The sequence below is a fragment of the Hyla sarda genome, chromosome 1 (assembly GCF_029499605.1).
Source record: "Hyla sarda isolate aHylSar1 chromosome 1, aHylSar1.hap1, whole genome shotgun sequence".
NCBI lineage: Eukaryota > Metazoa > Chordata > Amphibia > Anura > Hylidae > Hyla > Hyla sarda.
In genome coordinates this window covers 585,870,264-585,892,698 of record NC_079189.1, presented here as the reverse complement: position 1 = coordinate 585,892,698, position 22,435 = coordinate 585,870,264, and the positions used below count along the sequence as shown (strand labels likewise).

The window sequence follows — 22,435 nt, the reverse complement described above, 5'->3', positions numbered from 1 at the left end:
TTATGATATCGGTAAAGGACGTCCTCAAATGGCGGGAGGGTATCCTTGGGTCCCCTGCCAGCTGGGGATTAAGATGTTTAAGCCTACCTTCTCGCATCACTGGCCAAGAACCCACAAGCAATAAGGCTGTCCTGGTTGATGAGGGGTGCTGCTCAAGGGACAGAGCAGGAGAAATGGGGGTGGGCAGAGCAGGAGAGATGGCAGCGGAGCAGGGGCATGGTGAGATTGGGACAAAGCAGGAAACGGGGGAACAGCAGGGGAGCCGAGGGAAAGAACAGCGGACACTGAGATGGGGAGAGAGGAAATGAGATGGGACAGTCAAAGAAGGAGAAATGATGATAGAGCAAGGGACAGATGGACACAAAGCTGCCTAGATAGGGACAAAACACAGGACACGGACAGATTGAGAAAGAATATGGAACATGGGCAGGTAGCTTTCCCCCTTAAGTAAGAGTTTGACTCCAAAAAGAAGCCTTAGAACATGACTGAGGATTTCATAGGCCAAGCAGGAAGGGGAAGTTACCTGTCTGTTTCGGGGTTGTTGCGCCTCATCAGTACAGAGTAGGATGCTTGCTACAAAACTGCCTGTAACATGCATATAACACTGGTAGTATTACTCTCTCTTAGGATCAAAGCGGTAATATTTCTCCTTTAGGAGAGCACCATAAAGACATTTGGAGATTTATCGTCCTTTTATGCTCCACTGGGAATTCTGGGTTTTGCATATCCTTCTTCCCAGGGTTTCCAGTAGAGTATGAGCAACCTATAAGTTTCCATACATCTTTATGGCACTCTTCTCAAGGAGAAGGCTTAAAGGGGTACTCCAGTGGAAAAAAAATTTATTCTATTAAGAAATCTTAATCCTTCCAGTAGTTATTAGCTGCTGAATACTACAGAGGAAATTCTTTTCTTTTTGGATTTTTTTTCTGTCTGTCCACACTGCTCTCTGCTGACACATCTGTCCATTTTAGGAACTGTCCAGAGCAGCATATGTTTGCTATGGGGATTTTCTCCTGCTCTGGACAGTTCCCGACATGGACAGAGGTGTCAGCAAAGAGCACTGTGGACAGACAGAGAAGGAATCCAAATAAAAGAATTTCCTCTGTAGTATACAGCCGCTAATAAGTACTGGAAGGATTAAGATTTTTTAATGGAAGTAATTTACAAATCTGTTTAACTTTCTTGCACCAGTTGATTTAAAAAATAAGGTTTTCCACCGGAGTACCCCTTTCCCCTTTAAAGGAGAAGTGTCGTGGAAAGAAACGTATCCCCTATCAGCAGGCTAGGGGATAAGTTTTAGATTGCGCCCCCTCTATATAGCTGTATAGAAGAGTCATTCGGCTATCTTCGGCTCTCCCATAGAGCTATATAGAGGGAGTGTGGCAGCCCCTGCTTTGGGCAGAGGTCATGACGCTCCGCTGTGTAGGAGAGCCAGGGCTCCATACAGGAGATCGCAGGGGTGGGGGGGGGGCAGCGGTCAGACCCCCCACGATCTAAAACTTATCCCCTATCCTGCGGGAGAGAAGTTTTTTCTTTAATGAGGCCTAAAGGTTTTGAGCTATAAAGCTAACCTTACTTACAACTGTGATTTTTATCCAGCTTCGGAATCCAGCATGACGGACAAGGCAACGATTGCGAATCTACAGGAGGACAACCATACATAATGTCCCGACAACTGCAATACGACACCTCACCGCTGACATGGTCCCCCTGCAGCAAAGAATATATCACACGTTTTTTAGAGTGAGTCTCCTCTTAAATGTTATTATCCATAAAGTGAATGTCCCTTTCTATACTAAACGGGTCCAAAATTCTTGGCTGATTAATTTCTTAAAATATCTTTTTTAAATGGCTCCATCTAGCACTCAGAGACATAAAAGCCCCACTTTATGTCAGTAGATTAAAAGTCCACTTCGGAATTTATGAGACAGACATGAACGCTTACGCATTTCGAACACATAAGTGTCCATGTTGTCACGATTCGGCTTCCAGGTAGTGGATCCTCTGTGTCAGCGAGGGATTGGCGTGGACCGTGCTAGTGGACCGGTTCTAAGAGGCTACTGGTATTCACCAGAGCCCGCCGCAAAGCGGGATGGTCTTGCTGCGGCAGTAGCAACCAGGTCGTATCCACTAGCAACGGCTCAACCTCGCTGACTGCTGAGAAGGCGTGGGACAGAAGGACTAGGCAGAGGCAAGGTCAGACGTAGCAGAAGGTCGGGGGCAGGCGGCAAGGTTCGTAGTCAGGATGGATAGCAGAAGTTCAGGTAACACAGGCTTGGGACACACTAAACGCTTTCACTGGCACAAGGCAACAAGATCCGGCAAGGGAGTGCATGGGAGGAGGTCAGATAAAGGCAGGGAGCAGGTGGGAGCCAATTAAGCTAATTGGGCCAGGCACCAATCATTGGTGCACTGGCCCTTTAAGTCTCAGAGAGCTGGCGCGCGTGCGCCCTAGAGAGCGGAGCCGCGCGCGCCAGCACATGACAGCAGGGGACCGGGACGGGTAAGTGACCTGGGATGCGATTCGCGAGCGGGCGCGTCCCGCTGTGCGAATCGCATCCCCAACGGCCAAGACAGTGCAGCGCTCCCGGTCAGCGGGACTGACCGGGGCGCTGCAGGGAGAAAGACGCCGTGAGCGCTCCGGGGAGGAGCGGGGACCCGGAGCGCTAGGCGTAACAGTACCCCCCCCCTTAGGTCTCCCCTTCTCTTTGTCCGGTAACTGCCTCCCCTGGGATGAGGACACCGGGAAAGAATGGAGGGTTTCCTCAACGGCAGGCAGTACAGCAGGAGTGGGAATGGGGAGGGAGGGCAGAGGGCGAGGCCTGGCACGGGGCAGTGTGACACCAGGACGGGGGCCATGGGGAGGCACAGAGGCTTGCCTGACGGGACTGGGAGGGGGGGAGAGGCACTTCCTGTGGCAGGCAGAGTCCCAGTTCCTGATCTCCCCGGTGGTCCAATCAATGGTGGGGGAATGAAGCCGGAGCCAAGGCAGACCGAGGAGGACCTCAGAGGTACAGTTGGGGAGAATGAAGAACTCAATCCTCTCAAGGTGGGGTCCAATAGACATGAGGAGGGGCTCAGTGCGGTAACGCACGGTGCAGTCCAATCTGGCTCCGTTGACCGCGGAAATGTAGAGCGGCTTGACGAGACGGGTCACCGGGATGCTGAATTTATTAACAAACGACTCCAAAATAAAATTTCCAGAGGCACCGGAGTCCAAGCAGGCCACGGCTGAGAGGGAGGAGTTGGCTGAAGAAGAAATCCGCACGGGCACCGTGAGACGTGGAGGAGCAGACTTGGAACCAAGAGACGCCACACCCACGTGAGCTGGGTGCGTGCGTGCGTTTCCCAGGCGTGGAGGACGGATAGGGCAATCCACCAAGAAATGCTCGGTACTGGCACAGTAAAGACAGAGATTTTCTTCCCTACGGCGATTCCTCTCTTCCTGGGTCAGGCGAGACTTATCCACTTGCATGGCCTCCTCGGCGGGAGGCCCAGGCGTAGATTGCAACGGATACTGTGGGAGAGGTGCCCAGAGATCTAAGTCTTTTTCCTGGCGGAGCTCTTGGTGTCGCTCAGAAAAACGCATGTCAATGCGGGTAGCTAGATGGATGAGTTCTTGCAGATTGGCAGGAATCTCTCGTGCGGCCAGCACATCCTTGATGCGACTGGATAGGCCTTTTTTAAAGGTCGCGCAGAGAGCCTCGTTATTCCATGATAACTCGGAGGCAAGAGTACGAAATTGGATGGCGTACTCGCCCACTGAAGAATTACCCTGGACCAGGTTCAACAGGGCAGTCTCGGCAGAAGAAGCTCGGGCTGGCTCCTCGAAGACACTCCGGAGTTCAGCGAAGAAGGCCTGGACTGTGGCTGTGGCAGGATCATTGCGGTCCCAGAGCGGTGTGGCCCAAGACAAGGCCTTTCCTGAAAGAAGGCTCACTACGAACGCCACCTTAGACCGTTCTGAAGGAAACAAGTCCGACAACATCTCCATATGCAGGGAACACTGAGACAAAAATCCACGGCAGAGTTTAGAGTCCCCATCAAATTTGTCCGGCAGGGACAAGCGGAGGTTAGGAGCGGCCACTCGCTGCGGAGGAGGTGCAGGAGCTGGCGGAGGAGATGGTTGCTGCTGTAGCAGAGGCAGAAGTTGCTGTAACATGGCGGTCAACTGCGACAGCTGCTGTCCTTGTTGGGCAATCTGCTGCGATTGCTGAGCGACCACCGTGGGAAGATCAGCGAGACTTGGCAGCGGCACCTCAGCGGGATCCATGGCCGGATCTACTGTCACGATTCGGCTTCCAGGTAGTGGATCCTCTGTGTCAGCGAGGGATTGGCGTGGACCGTGCTAGTGGACCGGTTCTAAGAGGCTACTGGTATTCACCAGAGCCCGCCGCAAAGCGGGATGGTCTTGCTGCGGCAGTAGCAACCAGGTCGTATCCACTAGCAACGGCTCAACCTCGCTGACTGCTGAGAAGGCGTGGGACAGAAGGACTAGGCAGAGGCAAGGTCAGACGTAGCAGAAGGTCGGGGGCAGGCGGCAAGGTTCGTAGTCAGGATGGATAGCAGAAGTTCAGGTAACACAGGCTTGGGACACACTAAACGCTTTCACTGGCACAAGGCAACAAGATCCGGCAAGGGAGTGCATGGGAGGAGGTCAGATAAAGGCAGGGAGCAGGTGGGAGCCAATTAAGCTAATTGGGCCAGGCACCAATCATTGGTGCACTGGCCCTTTAAGTCTCAGAGAGCTGGCGCGCGTGCGCCCTAGAGAGCGGAGCCGCGCGCGCCAGCACATGACAGCAGGGGACCGGGACGGGTAAGTGACCTGGGATGCGATTCGCGAGCGGGCGCGTCCCGCTGTGCGAATCGCATCCCCAACGGCCAAGACAGTGCAGCGCTCCCGGTCAGCGGGACTGACCGGGGCGCTGCAGGGAGAAAGACGCCATGAGCGCTCCGGGGAGGAGCGGGGACCCGGAGCGCTAGGCGTAACACATGTCTTTCCATCCTAGATCCAAAGGTTGACACAGACAGAGTGGAGTCCGGACACAGGAGGAAAACTGCTCAATGTGTCAGCCAGCGGTCCTTTGTCTTTATTCTTTTCCAAAGGGGTATTCCGGCCTTAGACATCTTATCCCCTATCCAAAGGATGTCACGCTCCCTCTCATAGACATGAATGGAGATGGTGTGATGTCACGAGGGGCGTGGTGTGACGTCACATCTCCATCTCGGGAGCAGTGCCCGGCACAGAATGTCGGGAGCTGCATGGAGATCGCAGGGGGTCCAAGAGACCGAACCCCCGCGATCAGACATCTTATCCCCTATCCTTCGCATAGGGGATAAGATGTCTAGGAGTGGAGTACCCCTTTAAGTTTTTCTCTTTATTTACCCAATTAAAATGGTTTTACGTTTTTCCTACTACTTTAATTACCAAATTTTTATCTTTTTACTCCTTCTTATGTTTTTACACTTAAAAAAAAATCATTTATGTTAGTGTCACCATATTCTGAGAGCGGTAATTTTTTAAAATGTTTCCGTCAATCGAGCAGTGTCATAGCTTGTTGACTTTTTTTTATAGGGTTCATTTTGCAGTACATACAACTTTCTGATTACTTTTCATTTTGTTCTTTCAATGTAAAGATAAACAAAGAACATCAATATTGGCATTGATCATGATCGGCTTATAGTTTGGGTTGTTATGAACATGGAGACACTTGGCCATGCGATCACTTGATCACTATTTCCGTATTGAACAGTTTTATGCATTTCAGTGTAACACTGACAGGCATCCTATTATGCCCTTCTTTTAGAAGGGTCTAACAGGTATCCATACATGACAACCCATCGAAAACCCCATGATTGTATTTTATGGGTACTGGTAGGATAACAAAGGGAGCCTCCCTAACCATCTAGATGCCACGTTCAATTTTAAACACAGCATCTAAGGGACCTAAATAGGCAGGATATGAGTGTCAACTGTAATGTAAAGTGTTGTGCGAAGGTTTAGGCTGGTATGTAAAAATGCTGCAAAGTAAGAATGATTCCAAAAAATAGAAGAGTTTAATACTTAATTTTATTAATAAAAAAAATGCAAAGTGGGTGAACAAAAGATACATTTATAAACCTAAATCAGTATTTGGTGTGACAGCCCTTTGCCTTCAAATTAGCATAAATTCTTTTAGGTGCCTACACACAGTTTTTGAAAGAACTCTGCAAGAAGATTGTTCCAAACATCTTGAAGAATTAAAGGGGGGAACTAAATCTTCTGAACGCTGTTTTCATGATGAGTGGCAATGCCCCTCAATGCAAGTCTATGGGAGGGGGCGTGACGACCCCTCCCATAGACTTGCATTGAGGGGGTGTGGTCATGTAATCACGAGGGGGGTGGTCGACTCTCACAGCGCGAAAAACAATGTTCAGAACGCTTAAGTTCCGAACGCTGGCCAATGGAGTACCCCTTTAATCACAAATCTGCTGTGTATGTAGGCTTGATCAAATCCTACTGCCTCTCCATGTAATCCCAGACGTACTTGATGGTTACAGCAACAGATACAGCCACATGGACAACAGTAGCACCGTGTCGATACTAGACTGAAGTGCTGTGGTGCCTTCACTCTACTGATCAGTAGAGATTCTAGGGATCTGACATTCACAGATCACATAATTTTGGATTATCCTAAAGAAAACCACAAAGAAGGGACTCTCCATCTCAGACGGTAGAAAAAATAATGTAATTTTTCTGTGTAGAACAATGGGGGAGATTTATCAAAACCTGTTCAGAGGAAAAGTTCCTGAGTTGCCCATAGCAACCAATCAGATCGCCTCTGAAAAATGAAAGAAGCGATCTGATTGGTTGCTATGGGCAACTTTATCAGCAACTTTTCCTCTGGACAGGTTTTGATAAATCTCCCCCAGTATCCCCTAATATGGCCTAGAAACTATCATCACGCAGACTAGATGATAATAAAAGATCTCTTTGTATTCTAAACATACAAAAAAATTTGACAGTATAAGGCTAGGTTCACATGGCCGTTCTCTCCCGTCCCGCTATTCTCCCATCATTGCTGCTAAATGGACTATACTAACAAACTGATGCAAAAGGATGCAAACTGATGCAAAAGTGCCATCCTTTTGCATCAGTTTTTGATCTGTTTGTATCCTTTATTGTCCATTTTTATTTTTGGCTACTTCCTGGTTGCTCACACCTCTTCTGAGCATGCTCAGAAATAATAAAGGATCAAAAAAGGATCGGAAAAAAACTGATGCAAACGGATGACATTAAAGGCTCATCTGTTTCCCATTCATTGCAATGTTAAATTTATTACATCCGTTTCTTATTATAACTGTCTTTTTTCCTGTAAAAAAAAACAAAAAACGGAATAGAAACCAAACAGGTGCAAACGGGTGACAAAGGATTGTAAAACAATCCAATTTACAACAACAGGATTGATTTACAACCGTTTGCAAAAGGCTTGAACAGATTTAAGAACGGGCATGAAATAACGGAGACAGACGTCAATGTGAACGAGCCCCAAATAGGATGCTTGTTGAAAGTTCCCAAGCGGCATGAGGAGCAAAATTAGATAGATCTTAAAGAGTACCTGTCATTTGGAAAAACTAGTGACATATCTAAAGTTTTGATTGGTTGGGGTCTGGGTTTTCAGACCTCCACCGATTAGGAGAACGAACCAGGAGAAGTCTGCACTGTCGCATGCTTTTCTCCCTGCTCCATGTCACGTGATTGAGACATGCTCCATAGACTTACATTGCGAATGTGTCTCGATCACGTGACATGGAGACAGGAAAGAATGCATTGAGCGCAGACTTCTCCCGACTCGTTCTCCTGATTGGTGGAAGTCTGAACCCCCGCTGATCATAACTTTGACTTGTCGCTAGGACGTATCAAACGTCATTTAAATTTAAATTTGGTGACTTTGTAGACAATGTTACTCAAAGCAGGGCTTCAATAAAGGCCTATTCATTCATTAGGAAATCCATGCTTGATCTGTGACTTGGCTCCTGATATGGCTTTCTTCTTGCTCCGCAGTCGAGGCTGGGGATCCTGCCTTGATGACTTACCAGCAAAGAAAGACTTCAAGCTTCCATTAATCGCCCCTGGAGTCCTGTATGGTGTCAATCACCAGTGCCAGCTACAATACGGACCCAACTCTACCTTCTGTGAACTAGTCGATGTAAGTCTGCTCGCTTCTCCGTACTTTTTATGTTTTCTTTTGACAACATGGGCTGTAGGGTCGAAGTTCTTTGCTTTTCATTAAAGTTACTTTGCAGAGTATAATGTTAGGTTACAAACAAAAAAAGACTGAAAAATAGCCAGCACAACTACCTAATACACGGGTGAACACTGCTGTGCCAAATACAAAACATACAAAAAGAAGGTTGCAGCAGCAATCTAGGTCTATAAAATGGAGGCTCTTAGCGCACTTTTTGATCAAAACATGTCCCTCATACACCACGCTGAGATGGCCTCACTTCGGATGGGACCCTAACACACTCATTCTACTCACCTTTGTTAGCCATATAGCCTTTTTTGCAATGCTTGTTAGGGGGAGTGGCATCCTCTTTAGCCGTGCACCCCTCCTTGTTCACAGGAGGTTTTGAAAATTGATAGTGGATCCTCCATGTCACCCAGTCAGAGGCTATATGCCCAGGAAAGGTGAGTGTAATAAGTGGGTTTGGGCCCCATCCGAAGTGAGGCCACCTCCGCATGGTGGATGGGGGACACATTTTGATTAAAAAGTGCGCCAAGAGTGCTGTTGCAGGCAGTAACAATAATGTAGCACTCACCCCGGCTTAAATGCAAACGTGAAGATTCTTTATTCAACTCATAAGGTGCCGGTTGCATCAGGATGCTGAGAATAAAACAAGGGCTCCTCCGAGCTCAGAAGAGCAGCAGCGACTCTGTTTGTCAGCTAAACACTGCTTGGTCACGCCTAGGCGTGGCTACGTGGTGTTTAGCCTCAAAACAGAGCTGTTTTGTGGCTTGAATGAAGAATCTTCACATTTGCATCTAAGCTGGGGTGAGTGGTACGTTATCGTTACCACTTGCCACCTTGTGTAGACTTCTTTCTTTGGACCTATGAGCACACTTTAGTGTGTTATCCCACCGTTTAAAACCTCAGTGCCAAGCAGCTTTATTATCTATATGCTACATGACCCACCTCTAGGGGTCCCCATACCTATTGGGACACTAACCAGTCCAGCAGCATCAGGCTTGTCCATGAGTCATGGATAAGAGATGACTCATGGACAAAAGCTGCATAAGCAGGTGCACCAATCACATCCCACCACCTTAAGGAGGGACACACCCCCTCCTACCACACATCAATCCCCTCCCACCGCCACAAGGGAGAGACACACCCCCTTTCACCACACACCAATCACCTCCCACCACCACAAGGGAGGGACACACCCCCTCCCACCACACACCAGTCACCTCCCACCACTACAAGGAAGGGACACACACCCTCTTACCACACACCAGTCACCTCCCACCACAAGGAGAGACCCGTCCCCTCCTATCACACACCAAGCACCTCCCACCACCACAAGGGAGGGATACACCCCCTCCTATCACACACCAATCACCTCCCACCACCACAAGGGAGGGACACGCCCCCTTCCCCAGAGAGGATTTCTAACACTAAGCTAATGGAAAGAGGGATTTTTATAATAAACTAGCCGAGTACCCGGCGCTGCTCGGTTTTTCCTACCTTATCCTTTTGGGGGAGGAAAAGCAACAAAAGAGGAAGCTTTTGTCCTCGTATCCCATCCTTAAATCTTGACCCCGTATCCCCACCTCATATCCAGACCCCAAATCCCCTCCACATATTCTGACCCCATATCCCGACCTCATATCCCGATCTCATATCCCGTCCCCATATCCAGTCCTCATATCCCGTCCTCATATCCTGTCCCCATATCCCGACCTCATATACCGACCTCATATCCAGTGCCCATATCTCGTCCCCATATCCTGTCCCCATAGCTAATACTCATTTCTAATCCTCATATCCCATCATCAGGTGGGGCTGTGTTGTGGTAAAGATATTGTAATTTGAAAATAAAAGGGGGTGTGGCTTAAAAGGTGTTAACGGCTGTCATGCCCCCTCCCATAGACTTGCATTGAGGGGGCGGGGCAGGTCGGTATGAGGGGGCGGGGCTATGACATCACAAGCTCCCAGCTCTCCAGTGTTCGGAACAGTTTGCTCCAAATGCTGAGCAGCGGAGTATCGCTTTAATCAGATTAAAACAACCTATATGGAAAATAGGTGCACTACTGTGGTGGATGTAACAATGACATTGGCTATCCCTCAAAGCTGATATTAAAATTGAGACATTCGCCAGTATATCCTTAGATGAAGGACATACCAGAGCCCGTACACCAACGCCAAGGTTTCTCAAGTGGCACGGGACCTAACACTAACCTACCTGTGCATGATCAGCAAAACCAGGGACCAGTGGGCAATTACAGGTTACCTCCAGTGTGGCTGGGCACACATACAATGGGAGGAGGGAGGCAGACTATAAGCCCCACCCAAGCTGGCTGATATGATGCTGGCCTCACAGGTGAACCTTAATGCTGCCTAAAATGATGTCTTCCTCGGTCTTCTCGGCATCTCCCATTGTATGTGTGCTCAGTCATACTGAAGGTAACTGGGAGCGGGCTGTGAGTCGGACCTAATTGCCCACTGGCCCCTGGTTTTGCTGATCATGCACAGGTAGGTTTAGTGTTAGGTCCCGCACCACTTGAGAAACCTTGGCGTTGGTGTGCGGGCTCAGATATGTCCTTCATCTAAGGATATACTGGTGAATGTCTCAATTTTAATACAGCTTTGAGGGATAGCCAATGTCATTGTTACATCCACCACAGTAGTGCACCTATTTTCCATATAGATTATTTTGATTGTTACACATCCACACCTATCTATCTGGTGCAGGATGCCATAGTGGTACTTGTGGTCGATTGCAGGCATCCTCCATTGTATGCATTTTATGCTGGGGATTGCCCATAGCAACGGTCTACAAGAGCAGGCTCTGACCCCCAGTATCTATGCACATCTGCATTCAGGGGTTGGACAACCTTCTGCCATCTGATACCACATCAGTGTAATTGTTTTAATCAGATTAGCAGCTTTCCTTACTATTAGCTCAGCCATTAGAGACATGCATGTAATCAATAATGGAACCATGGAGTCCCCAATACGCTGTGATAATGATTAACTAGTATTGATGCTGTCTGAGTGTTATGGATGTGCTTTCCAATACCAACAAGTCTGACATCCCCTTCTTTTACTTTATTAACATGTATTTTCCCAGAATGGCGAAAGGCAGAGCCCAAAAAATATAAATTTATTTAATCTATTATACATAAAAATGTCTGATTGTGGGGGTCCAGCCGCTGCGACCCCCTTTAATCTCTGTGCATGCACCCCGGCTTTCTGAACATTATGCTCAGAACGCTTAGTTTGGGTGGCCGTGATCAAGACGTCACGTCAGGCCCCCTCCATTCATGTCTATGGGAGGGGGTGTGACGGCTCGTAGACATGAATGGAGGGGGTGTGGCATGATGTCACGAGGGGGCGTGGCATCATGACCATGGGCTGCCTAAACCCAGCACTCTGAACATAATTTTCAGAAAGCCGGGGTGTATTCACAGAGATTACAGGGGGTCGCAGCAGCCGGACCCCCACTATCAGACATCTTATCCCCTATCCTTTATCCTTCCTAGTAGGAAGAGCAAGTAAAAAAATACAATGCTGTCTTTGACAGGACAGGAGTGCCTACTCCAGTACAATCCAAAATGAAGAATATACTACCAAACACTTCTGGCTCAAACACTGAAGCCAAAAGAAGTCCATGGTATAATGACTGAACTTAGAAAAGAAAAACTGCAGATGTCTACTATGGGCAACACTTATGTTGTTAAAAGGGTCCCCTGACAAAAATAAATGTGTGCTGACAGTGCTTGTGATAGAAACCCCCCGCTAAAATGTTTTTCTGAAACCTGTCAGCAAGTGATCAGTTTCTCTGCAGTGCCCCCACAGGGTGGAGGAAGTATCACTTCATTCTCAATGAGACACGGGAGTTACACATGTTGTAAAATCAGTCTCTGTAAAGTTCCTTATACTGGCTAAATGATGACAGTACCAAAGGTGAGGACCCCCACATCTAGTAACTAAGAATACCACAATGAAAATCTCCTTGGGGGAGAGAGAAAAAATAGCCCAGTTTCCCTTAGCAACCAATCAAAGCACTTCTTTCATTTTTAACAAGGCCTCTGCAGAATGAATGAAGCAATCTGATTGGTTGCTATGGGCAACCTTTCCTTTGCACAGGTTTTGATAAATCTCCCCTTTTAATGGTTCATTTACACGGGTGGATTCTCTATGGTAATTAACACAGCTGAAAATCGGCATCAGATATTGTTGTTACCCATTGACGTAATCCTATGCGGAAAATTCTTTGCAGCTAAACCCATAGCATAAAATCCACAGAAAATCCACTGGTGGGAATGTACCCTAGAGTAAAAAACAGGAGCACATGTTGCCATTTTTAGTACATTGGCTCCCTAGCAGTGAATGAACTTTAACGGAAGCAAAGCCCAAACCTGCAGTCTGCCAGACAAATCCCACCCCTGATATCTGTCAAAGTTCCACCCCTGCTTTCTGTCCGTAATAGGAGGCCAGGAAAGCAAAGCCCCACCCCTGCTATCTGTCAGACAAATCGCCACCCCTGCAATCTGTCTGTAAAAGGAGATTGCCAGACAAACCCCACTCCTAATGTTTGTCAAACAAAGCCCCACCCATGCTGTCAGACAAAGCCCCACCCCTGCTATCTTTCAGACAAAGACCCACCCCTGCTGTCTGTTAGACAAAGGCCCATCCCTGCTATCTGTCAGACAAAACCCCACCCCTGCTGTCTGTTAGACAAAGCCCCACCCCTGCTATCTGTCAGACAAAGTCCCACCCCAGCTATCTGTCAAACAAAGCCCCGCCCCTGCTTTCTGTCAGAACAAGCCACACCCCTGCTGTCTGTCAGACAAAACCCCACCCCTGATGTCTGTATTAGGAGGCCAGGAGAGCAAAGCCCCAGCCCTGCTGTCTGTCAGACAAAGCCCCTCCCCTACTGTCTGTATTAGGAGGTCAGGAGAGCAAAGTCCCACCCTTGCTGTCTGTCTGTAATAGGAGACAAACCCCCATGCCAGACAAACCCCCCCTGATGTTTGTCAAACAAAGCCCCACCTATGCTATTTGTCATACAAAGCCCCACCCCTGCTATCTGTCAAACAAAGCCCCACCCCTGCTATCTGTCAGGCAAATGGGTCTATAGACAGTATTGGTCAACTGTTATGAGACATGATACTTACAGTTTGCCTCCATCTCTCTTTTTTACAGAACGTTTGCCAGACCTTGTGGTGTTCGGTAAAGGATTCATGCAGATCTAAACTCGATGCTACAGCAGATGGGACCAGATGTGGTGAAAATAAGGTATTTATACTAATATGTGCCCATACACATCCAACAAGGAGAACTTCTATTGCCCCATTAAAGGGGCACTCCACTGGAAAACATTTTTTTTAAATCAGCTGGTGCCAGAAAGTTTAACAGATTTGTAAGTAGTGTTGGGTGCAAATAGTCGCATTTCAAATATTTATTGCGAATATCGCAAATTCGTGAACATTGCGAATATATTCGCTATATATTCGAAATTACGAATATTCACTTTTTTCCGCATATGCGCATATTCGCATATTCCTTCTTTTCACTTCTGGGCCAATTAGAATGATGCAAATACACTTGTCAGAGGTTATCAACAACATCCCTAACAACCAATAGTAAAGTTGCCCACCCCCTCACTGTTTTCTTCCTCGAATATGCGAGTATGCGAATATTCACATATGTCTATATGCAAATATAATGAATACACAAAATTCGCGAATATAGGATGACTATTCGTCTATATATTCGTAAAATATGGTGAATTCGAATATGGCCAATGCCGCTCATCACTATTTGTAAATTGTTTCTATTAAAAAATCTTAATCCTTCCAGTACTTATCAGATGCTGTATGATCCACAGGAAGTTATTTTCTTTTTTAATTTCCTTTCTGCTTGACCACAGTGCTCTCTGCTGACACCTCTGTCCATATCAGGAACTGTCCAGAGCAGGAGAGGTTTGCTAAGGGGATTTGCTTCTACTCTGGACAGTTCCTAAAGTGGACAGAGGTGCCAGCAGAGAGCACTGTGGTCAGGCAGAAAATAAAAAGTGTGTGTGTTTCACCTTTTTTCTCTCTTTTTTGGTGGTACTACTACTCCCAGCATGGAACAGTCTGTTCCATGATGGGAGTAGTAGTACCTGTACTGATAGACATATCACCCCGGGTGTCACTCCTGACACCTGATGCCATCATCCATACTATTGCAGAGATGCGGAGCGGCTCTATACAGCGCTCGCATCTCTGCTCTGTACTCCGGCCAGTGATGTGAATCACTCATTCATATTTTCCGCCTAGAGTGGTGATTGGCCGGATGGTGGCAGCCAATCACAGCTCTCAGAGGGAAATATGAATGAGTGATGTTCTATTCATATGACTGGTCGGAGTACATAGCATCTCCGCATCTCTGTAATAGATAGGACAATCGCAGCGGGAGTCAGGAGTGACACTTGCTGTGATCTGTCCTTAACTGCAGGTACTACTACTACCAACATGGAGCACACTTTGCTCCATGCTGGGAGCTATAGTACCTGCATTAATAGACAGATCACAGCGAGTGCCACTCCTGACACCTGATACGATCCTCCTGTATAATGTATAGATGCGGCCAGCCGCTCTTCTATGGTCCTCTGCACTGACGTTTATATACTCCTATTCATATTTCCCACAGAGAGCTGTGATTGGCTGGAACCATCTGACCAATCACAGCTCTGCGGGAAATATGAATAGGTGTATATATACATCAGTGCAGGGGACCAGAGAAGAGTGGCCGGCCGCATCTATACATTATACAGGAGGATCACAACGGAAACCGGGGAGATCTGTCTATTAGTACAGGTAGTACTACTCCCTTCATGGAACAGTGTGTTCCATGCTGGGAGTAGTAGTACCACCTAAAAAAAGAAAAAAAAGTGAAAAACACACACAGTACATTTTTATTATTGCTGGCTACATTTTTAGGTCCCTTCCCGCCCACATAAATTGATGCCTGTTTACAAATTAATAAAAATGTTGTTATAAAAAAGATACATTTCGTTAAATACTATTTTTTCCATCACTACTGTATCTTTTTTATTATTTTTTTTAATGGTAACCTATGAAATTTTACAAAAAAAAAGGTCTCATTTTTGTGATTCCTAAAGTCGAAAAAAGAATGAAAATCGCCACCCATATACTTCTATGGGAGTTAAATGACACGATTTCAGGGGAAAAAATTCCATAGGCTCAACATGCTGCGATTTTGCAAAACCGCCAAGGAGCTGAAAAACGCCAAAAGTGAGTGAAAAAACGCCAAAAGGATTTAAAAAAAAAACACCAAACTGAAAAACGCCAAGTGGAAAAATAAATTTGTGATTTCTCATTGATTTACAAACAACATCTGGCTGCAGCGTTTTTTGGCCGAAAAAAACACCATGCGGCAGAATTGGCGTTTTTATTGGTGGAATTCCAGCCTAAGACAGCGCTATAAATCTTCCTTTTGAAGTCCATCTTGAGGCATAAAACATCTATTTTAAAATTGCCATTTTTCCCCCATTGAATTGCATTAAATTCAATAGGAAAACTCCTGACTGTTAACATGTAGTTTAATTATACAGACGTAATTATACCATAATTATGTAGTAAAAATAAGTGCATGACACAGATGTAGCCTCAGACATTCAGCGTTGGTGTCACTTTTCTGGGTCACAGAGTGCCAGCCCGCCGCCGCCCTCGCAGTGCTCTATGCAGCTTGCGTGGTTCTGCGTACATCAATGGCAATGCGTACACATTGACGTTAACTTACACAGTATTTTCTATGATGCCCTACACTTCCGTTTCATGTAGAACACCACGCAAACACCTTACAGGAGCAGGTGCTCCGATTAAATGGAGTTCTAACCTTAAAATATACTGTCTGAACATAGCCTAAGGGTTCCTTTACATGGGCAGATCTTTTGCAGGTTTGCCACTGTGGGTTTTAGCCGCGATGACGCCAAAGACCTTAAAGGGGTACTCCGCCCCTAGACATCTTATCTCCTATCCAAAGGATAGGGGATAAGATGCCTGATCAGAGGGGTCCCGCCACTGAGGAACCCCGCAATCTCGGTTGTGGCACCCCATTGAGAGAACTTCACTCCGTGCCGGATGACTGGCGATGCAGGGCGTAAGCTTGTGACGTCACGGTCTCGCCCCGCTCGTGATGACACGGCTATGCCCCCTCAATGCACCCCCTAAGAGCGTTTCGAGCCGATACTGGCTCTTAGTCTTGACACGTGTCACTGCCACGACTAAGAGCCAGTATTGGCTCAAAACGCGTCGGTTGCCTTTCCCTTTGTGTTTTATTGATATGGATATCCCCTGTTTTTAACTACATGGAATAAAAGTCAAGTTTTAGCTACTTTCCATTTTCACATCCGTGGAGCAGCTGGAGGCCCCTGCTTGTTTGCCTTTTTCTCCTACATCCATCAAAGGCACACTCCCGACATACTGTATGGTTATCCTCAGATGCACGCTGTATTGCAAAGTGAATCTCCCCTAACACAGGTTTACAGCTTGCAATCTTCATGTCTTCATTCTCTGGTAAGCCAGGGTTTTCCCATTCACTGACAACAAGCAAAGATCTTGAAAATATCTGTAAATATACAGTGTACTCAAAAGTTGCAGAAGTTTTCGTCCTGCAATGATTTGATGGATTGCAGACACGGTGCAGCTTTAACCATAGCTTAAAGGGGTACTCCCCTGGAAAACATTTGTTTTTAAATCAACTGTTGCCAGAAAGCTAAACAGATTTGTAAATTACTTTTCAGCTGCTGTATGTTCCAGAGGAAGTTTTTTTCCCCCTTTCTTTCTGACCACAGTGCTCTCTGCTGACACCTCTGTCCATTTTAGGAACTGTCCACAGCAGGATAGGTTTGCTATGGGGATTTGCTCCTACTCTGGGCAGTTCCTAAAATGGACAGAGGTGTCAACAGAGAGCACTGTGGTCAGACAGAAAGAAAAAATAACTTCCTCGGTAGTATACAGAAGCTGATCAGTACTGGAAGGATTAAGATTTTTAAATAGAAGTAATTTACAAATGTATTTAAGTTTCTGGCAACAGTTGATTTAAAAACAAAGGTTTTCCAGGGGAGTACCCCTTTAAAGAAAATCAATGTGTATAGGAAGATCCTTGGTAACAGCACATTAGAGCTATCATAATGATACTGACGGAAGACATAGGGTCTTGAAGGCAAATAACACATCTTCATGATGCTTCGTCTTCCTATACGGTGTCTAATACATTAATAAAAAGCTATATTGACATTTCACTAATTGTCTTGTAAATGTTTGGAGGTCAATAAGCAGTAATGATACGAAGCTGAAAGTTATTCGCAATGAGGAATGGTCACTTCTGAACACGGCAACGATTATTGCATATTATTATTAGGTGCAAAAAATCCATGGATTAAAGGGGTACTCCACTGGGATTTTATTATTATTATTATTATTATTATTATTATTATTATTATTTTTTTTTTTTAATCAACTGGTGCCAGAAAGTTAAACATATTTGTAAATTACATATATAAAAAAAATCTTAATCCTTCCAGTACTTATCAGCTGCTATATGCCCCACAGGAAGTTCTTTTCTTTTTGAATTTCCTTTTTGCCTGACCACAGTGCTCTCTGCTGACACCTCTGTCCATTTTAGAAACTGTGCAGAGCAGGATAGGTTTGCTATGGGGATTTTCTCCTACTCTGGACAGTACCTAAAATGGAAAGAGGTGTCAGCAGAGAGCACTGTGGTCAGACAGAAAGGAAATTCAAAAAGAAAAGAACTTCCTGTGGAGCATAGAGCAGCTGATAAGTACTTGAAGGATTAAGATTTTTTAAATAGAATTAATTTACAAATATGTCTAATTTTTTGGCGCCAGTTGATTTAAAAAAAATGTTTTCCAGTGGAGGGGTTATTCAGGAATAGAAAAACAGAGCAAATTTCTTACAAAAACCACTCCCATCTGTCTCCAGGTTGGGTGTGGTTCTGAAGCTCAGTTTCATTGAAATGAATGGAGTTGTAATACCACACACAACCTGGGGACAGGCGTGGAGCTGTTTTTGAAAGAAATTAGCTCTGTTTTTCTATTCCTGGATAACTTTCATTTCTATTCCTTTAATTTCTTAATGTATCTCTATCAGTGCTCTTGGTCAGTGCTCTGTTTTCCTGATACATAGCACCAAATCCCCTATGTAGACATAAACAATAAAATTCTATTTTTCTGTAGCCACCAATAGAGGGAAAATATTTTTATTAATAAGTTAAAGGGGTACTTTGGTGGAAAACTTTTTTTTTTTAAATCAATTGGTGCCAGAAAGTTAAACAGATTTGTAAATTACTTCTATAAAAATGTTTTAATCCTTCCAGTACTTATTAGCTGCTGAATACTACAGAGGAAATTATTTTCTTTTTGGAACACAGAGCTCTCTGCTGACATTCCATCCATTTTAAGAACTGTCCAGAGTAGGAGGAAATCCCCATAGGAAACATATGCTGCTCTGGACAGTTCCTAAAATGGACAGAGATGTCAGCAGAGAGCACTGTGGTCATGATGTCAGCAGACAGCACTGTGTTCCAAAAAGAAAATAATTTCCTCTGTAGTATTCAGCAGCTATTAAGTACTGGAAGGATTAAAAACATTTTTATTGAAGTAATTTACAAATCTTTTTAACTTTCTGGCACCAATTGATTTAAAAAAATAAAATAAAATAATAATAATAATAATGTTTTCCACCGGAGTACCCCTTTAAGGGAAAAGTGTGCTAACAACTTGTCATCACATTTTTACATTCTTTCTTTACTTCCTATGAACTGATAACTTTATCATTGTTTTTATTATTCATCCTATTTGTATTGATGGTAATGATATAAATGTCACTTTCCAGTGGTGCATCAATGGTGCATGTGTTACTGTAGGAAAACAACCGGACACTGTGAATGGAGGCTGGGGAATGTGGACGTCATGGTCACACTGTACAAGAACTTGTGGGGCCGGGGTACAGAGTGCAGAGAGGAAATGTAACAACCCTGAGTGAGTATCGCACCATTATTAGGGTCTGTTCACACTTGTAGGTTTTTATGTCTTTTTCTGCTTCAGTTTTTCATCCAAATCAGGCGTCCAAACAATTTGTTATTGTAAAGATTGCCAAGGATTTTGGCGTTTTTTTTTCTTCTTAATTTTTCGCAATTTCATAAGCCCGGACCTTAAGGGGCTAAAAGCTTTATCCACCTTCCACAACCAATTTTTTTTAATTCTAAAATAAAAATAAAAAAACTTGTCCATATGCCTTTGTAATATACCGTATTTTTCGCCATATAAGACGCTCCGACATATAAGACGCACCCAATTTTAAAGGAGGAAAATCTAGAAAAAAAAAGATTCTGAACCAAATACTGTAGTAAAATATTTTAGATCAGTATAGTTCCCCCACAATAGTTGGCAGTATAGTTCCCCCACAATAGTTGGCAGTATAGTTCCCCCACAATGGTAGGAAGCTCCCCCCCCCCCCCCCCCCCCCACACACAATGGTTGGCAGTATAGTCCCCCTACAATGGTTGGCAGTATAGTTCCCCCACAATAGTTGATAGTTGGCAGTATAGTTCTCCCACAATGGTAGGCAGCTCTCCCCCCCCCCCCCCCCCCCACAACGGTTGGCAGCAAAATTTCCCCCCACAATAGTTGGCAGTATAGTTCCCCCACAATAGTTGGCAGTATAGTTCCCCCACAACACAATGATAGGCAGCTCCCCCCCACAATATTTGGCAGTATAGTTCCCCCACAATGGTAGGCAGCTCCCCCCCCCCCCCGCACAGACATACAGCTTCCAGCCATATACAGTGTACGGCTGGAGGCTGTATGTCTGTGTGCTGCCCCCACAGTGTTCCGGTCACCGCTCCTCTGGCCCGGGGTCACCATCTACTGCTATGGCCTATGGACCATAGCAGTAGGTTCCGGGACCGGAGGAGCAGTGACCGGAACTGAAGTTTATGCGCCGCCGGTCACTTACCAGGCCCCGGCTAGCGCGCGTCTTCCTCCGGTCCTCCTGCGCCTCTATGGTTGTACGCACGGGACGTTACTGAGGTCACGTGCGTACAACCATAGAGAGGCGGAGGATCGCTGGAAGACCGCAGGAGGACCGGAGGAGGACGTGCATCGGCCGGGGAATGGTTAGTGACCCGCGGACATCCTTATGTCCCGAAAATATTTTTAGGGACACAGGCATGTCCGGCATAGGAAAACCTCTGATTATCTGCCCCGGGCCGGCTCCTGTGTGCGGCTGCAGGCGGGGGCCGGCCAAAGCAGGTAAAAACTAATTCATGTATACTAAAAAACCAGGGGGCCTCCAGCTGTTGTGAAACTACAACTACCAGCATGCCCGGACAGCCTTTGCCAGTCCGGGCATGCTGGGAGTTGTAGTTTCACAACAGCTGGAGGCACCCTGGTTTTTAGTATACAGTTATTAGTAATTCACCTGGCCGGCACCCGGAACTGTATGTTCCAGGCATAGGGCAATAAACATAGCCGGTGTGAGTTGAAAAATTCACTGGCGGTCATGAGGCTGCTGCGGGCGGGGAGCGGGTAGTCAGCGCTGTACCGCACCGCCGCAGCCTCTGTACTTACCGCTGACTTCCCGCTCTCGCCCGCAGCAGCCTCGGGCGTATATTCGCCGTATAAGACGCACCAACTCCCCCCCCCCTTCCCCATTTTGGGGAAGAAAAAGTGCGTCTCATACGGCAAAAAATACGGTAATGCCTACTATGTTGTTTACACAGCTCCAATCATGGGTGTAGCTATAGAGGTAGCAGAAGTAGCAGTCGCACTGGGGCCCTGGTGCCTAATGGGGCCCCAAAGCACATCTGCCCCATAAGAGACCAGTATTATAATTGACATATGGGGCCCTGTTGCAGATTTTACATTGGAGCCCAGAAGCTACAAGCTAAGCCTCTGGCTCCAATGCACACATTTGTGTCTCCATGGTAACAGACAACAAACAAACTGTGTGTAGTCTGATCTTACAGTCATATCCCTTTCTTTTCTTTCTTCCTCTTCTTCATGAACATAAGGAAGAAAGATGAGAGTCCAACTTCACAATCGGATCGCGCAGAGGTTGTTTGTAGTCATGGCCATGATCTGTTGCCAATATAGACTCAGTTTTTATTCTTGCTGTAGATGCAAATCAAAGGACATTTTTAACCAAAACCAATTGCAAAGTTAATTTTTTATTTTACACGCATCGAGACAAAATATATTTTGGTTATTGTCTTTTATCTCAAACAGCTGTATACATTTTGACAGTGGTCTCCAAACACAGTTTGGAGACCACTAATCTAGATCCATCTTAAAGGGGTACTCCACCCCTAGAAATCTTATCCCATATCCAGCGGAAGGACCCCTGCGATCTCGGCTGCGGCACCCCAGACATCCGGTGCACAGGGCAAACTTCGCTCCGTGCCAGATGACTGCCAAAGGATAGGGGATAAGATGTCTGATCGTGGGGGTCCCGCTGCTGGGGGTCCCACCGCGATCTACCAGCTGCACACCGCATTCGTTTAGAGTGTCGGGTGCAACGCCGGAGGCTCGTGACTTCACGGTCACGTCCCCTCAATGCAAGTCTATGGGAGGGGGCGTCATGGCCATCCCTTTGGATAGGGGATAAGATGTCTAGAGGCGGAGCACCCCTTTAAGGTAATTCAAGTAAACTAAAGGTTTCAAACTTTGATATTTTAGCAATATCTAAGAAGTTAATGTGCTCTAGAATGGACCTGTAATATTGGATGCCTCCAAGATTTCTACAGCTAGATATATAGAATAACAAGGACTACAAGAAATAATAAGAATAAATAAAAAAAAACAGCCATATATATTATAAAATTATTAATGTTACCTCTGCTTATATAAAGCAAATACTTATTTAGTTATTTGATTAAATTCATTATATAAAGCACACATGATATAACTGTCTATCATGAGGGTTAATTTGTTTGCAGTTTTGTTTCCTAATAAAATAGGAAAAAATATATATATAAAAATTTAGTTGTGAAAAAGTACATAGGGGGAGATTTATCAAAACCTGTGCAGAGGAAAACTTGCCCAGTTGCCCATAGCAACCAATCAGCTTGCTTCTTTCATTTTCATGAAGGCCTGTGAAAAATGAAAGAAGTGATCCGATTGGTTGCTATGGGTAACT

At 45.8% G+C, this 22,435-nt stretch overlaps 1 protein-coding gene across 2 annotated transcripts in view; it reads left to right on the top strand.

Annotated features, from left to right (window-relative positions):
- The window catches only part of ADAMTS12 (ADAM metallopeptidase with thrombospondin type 1 motif 12), a 560,388-nt gene that overhangs the window by 357,502 nt on the left and 180,451 nt on the right, over positions 1–22,435 (top strand). For both annotated transcript variants that reach the window (XM_056545369.1, XM_056545379.1), the window contains exons 8-11: positions 1,600–1,743; positions 8,045–8,189; positions 13,413–13,505; positions 19,133–19,278. In XM_056545369.1, coding sequence (XP_056401344.1) covers positions 1,600–1,743; positions 8,045–8,189; positions 13,413–13,505; positions 19,133–19,278 — 528 coding nt within the window. The remainder of the gene's footprint in view (positions 1–1,599; positions 1,744–8,044; positions 8,190–13,412; positions 13,506–19,132; positions 19,279–22,435) is intronic.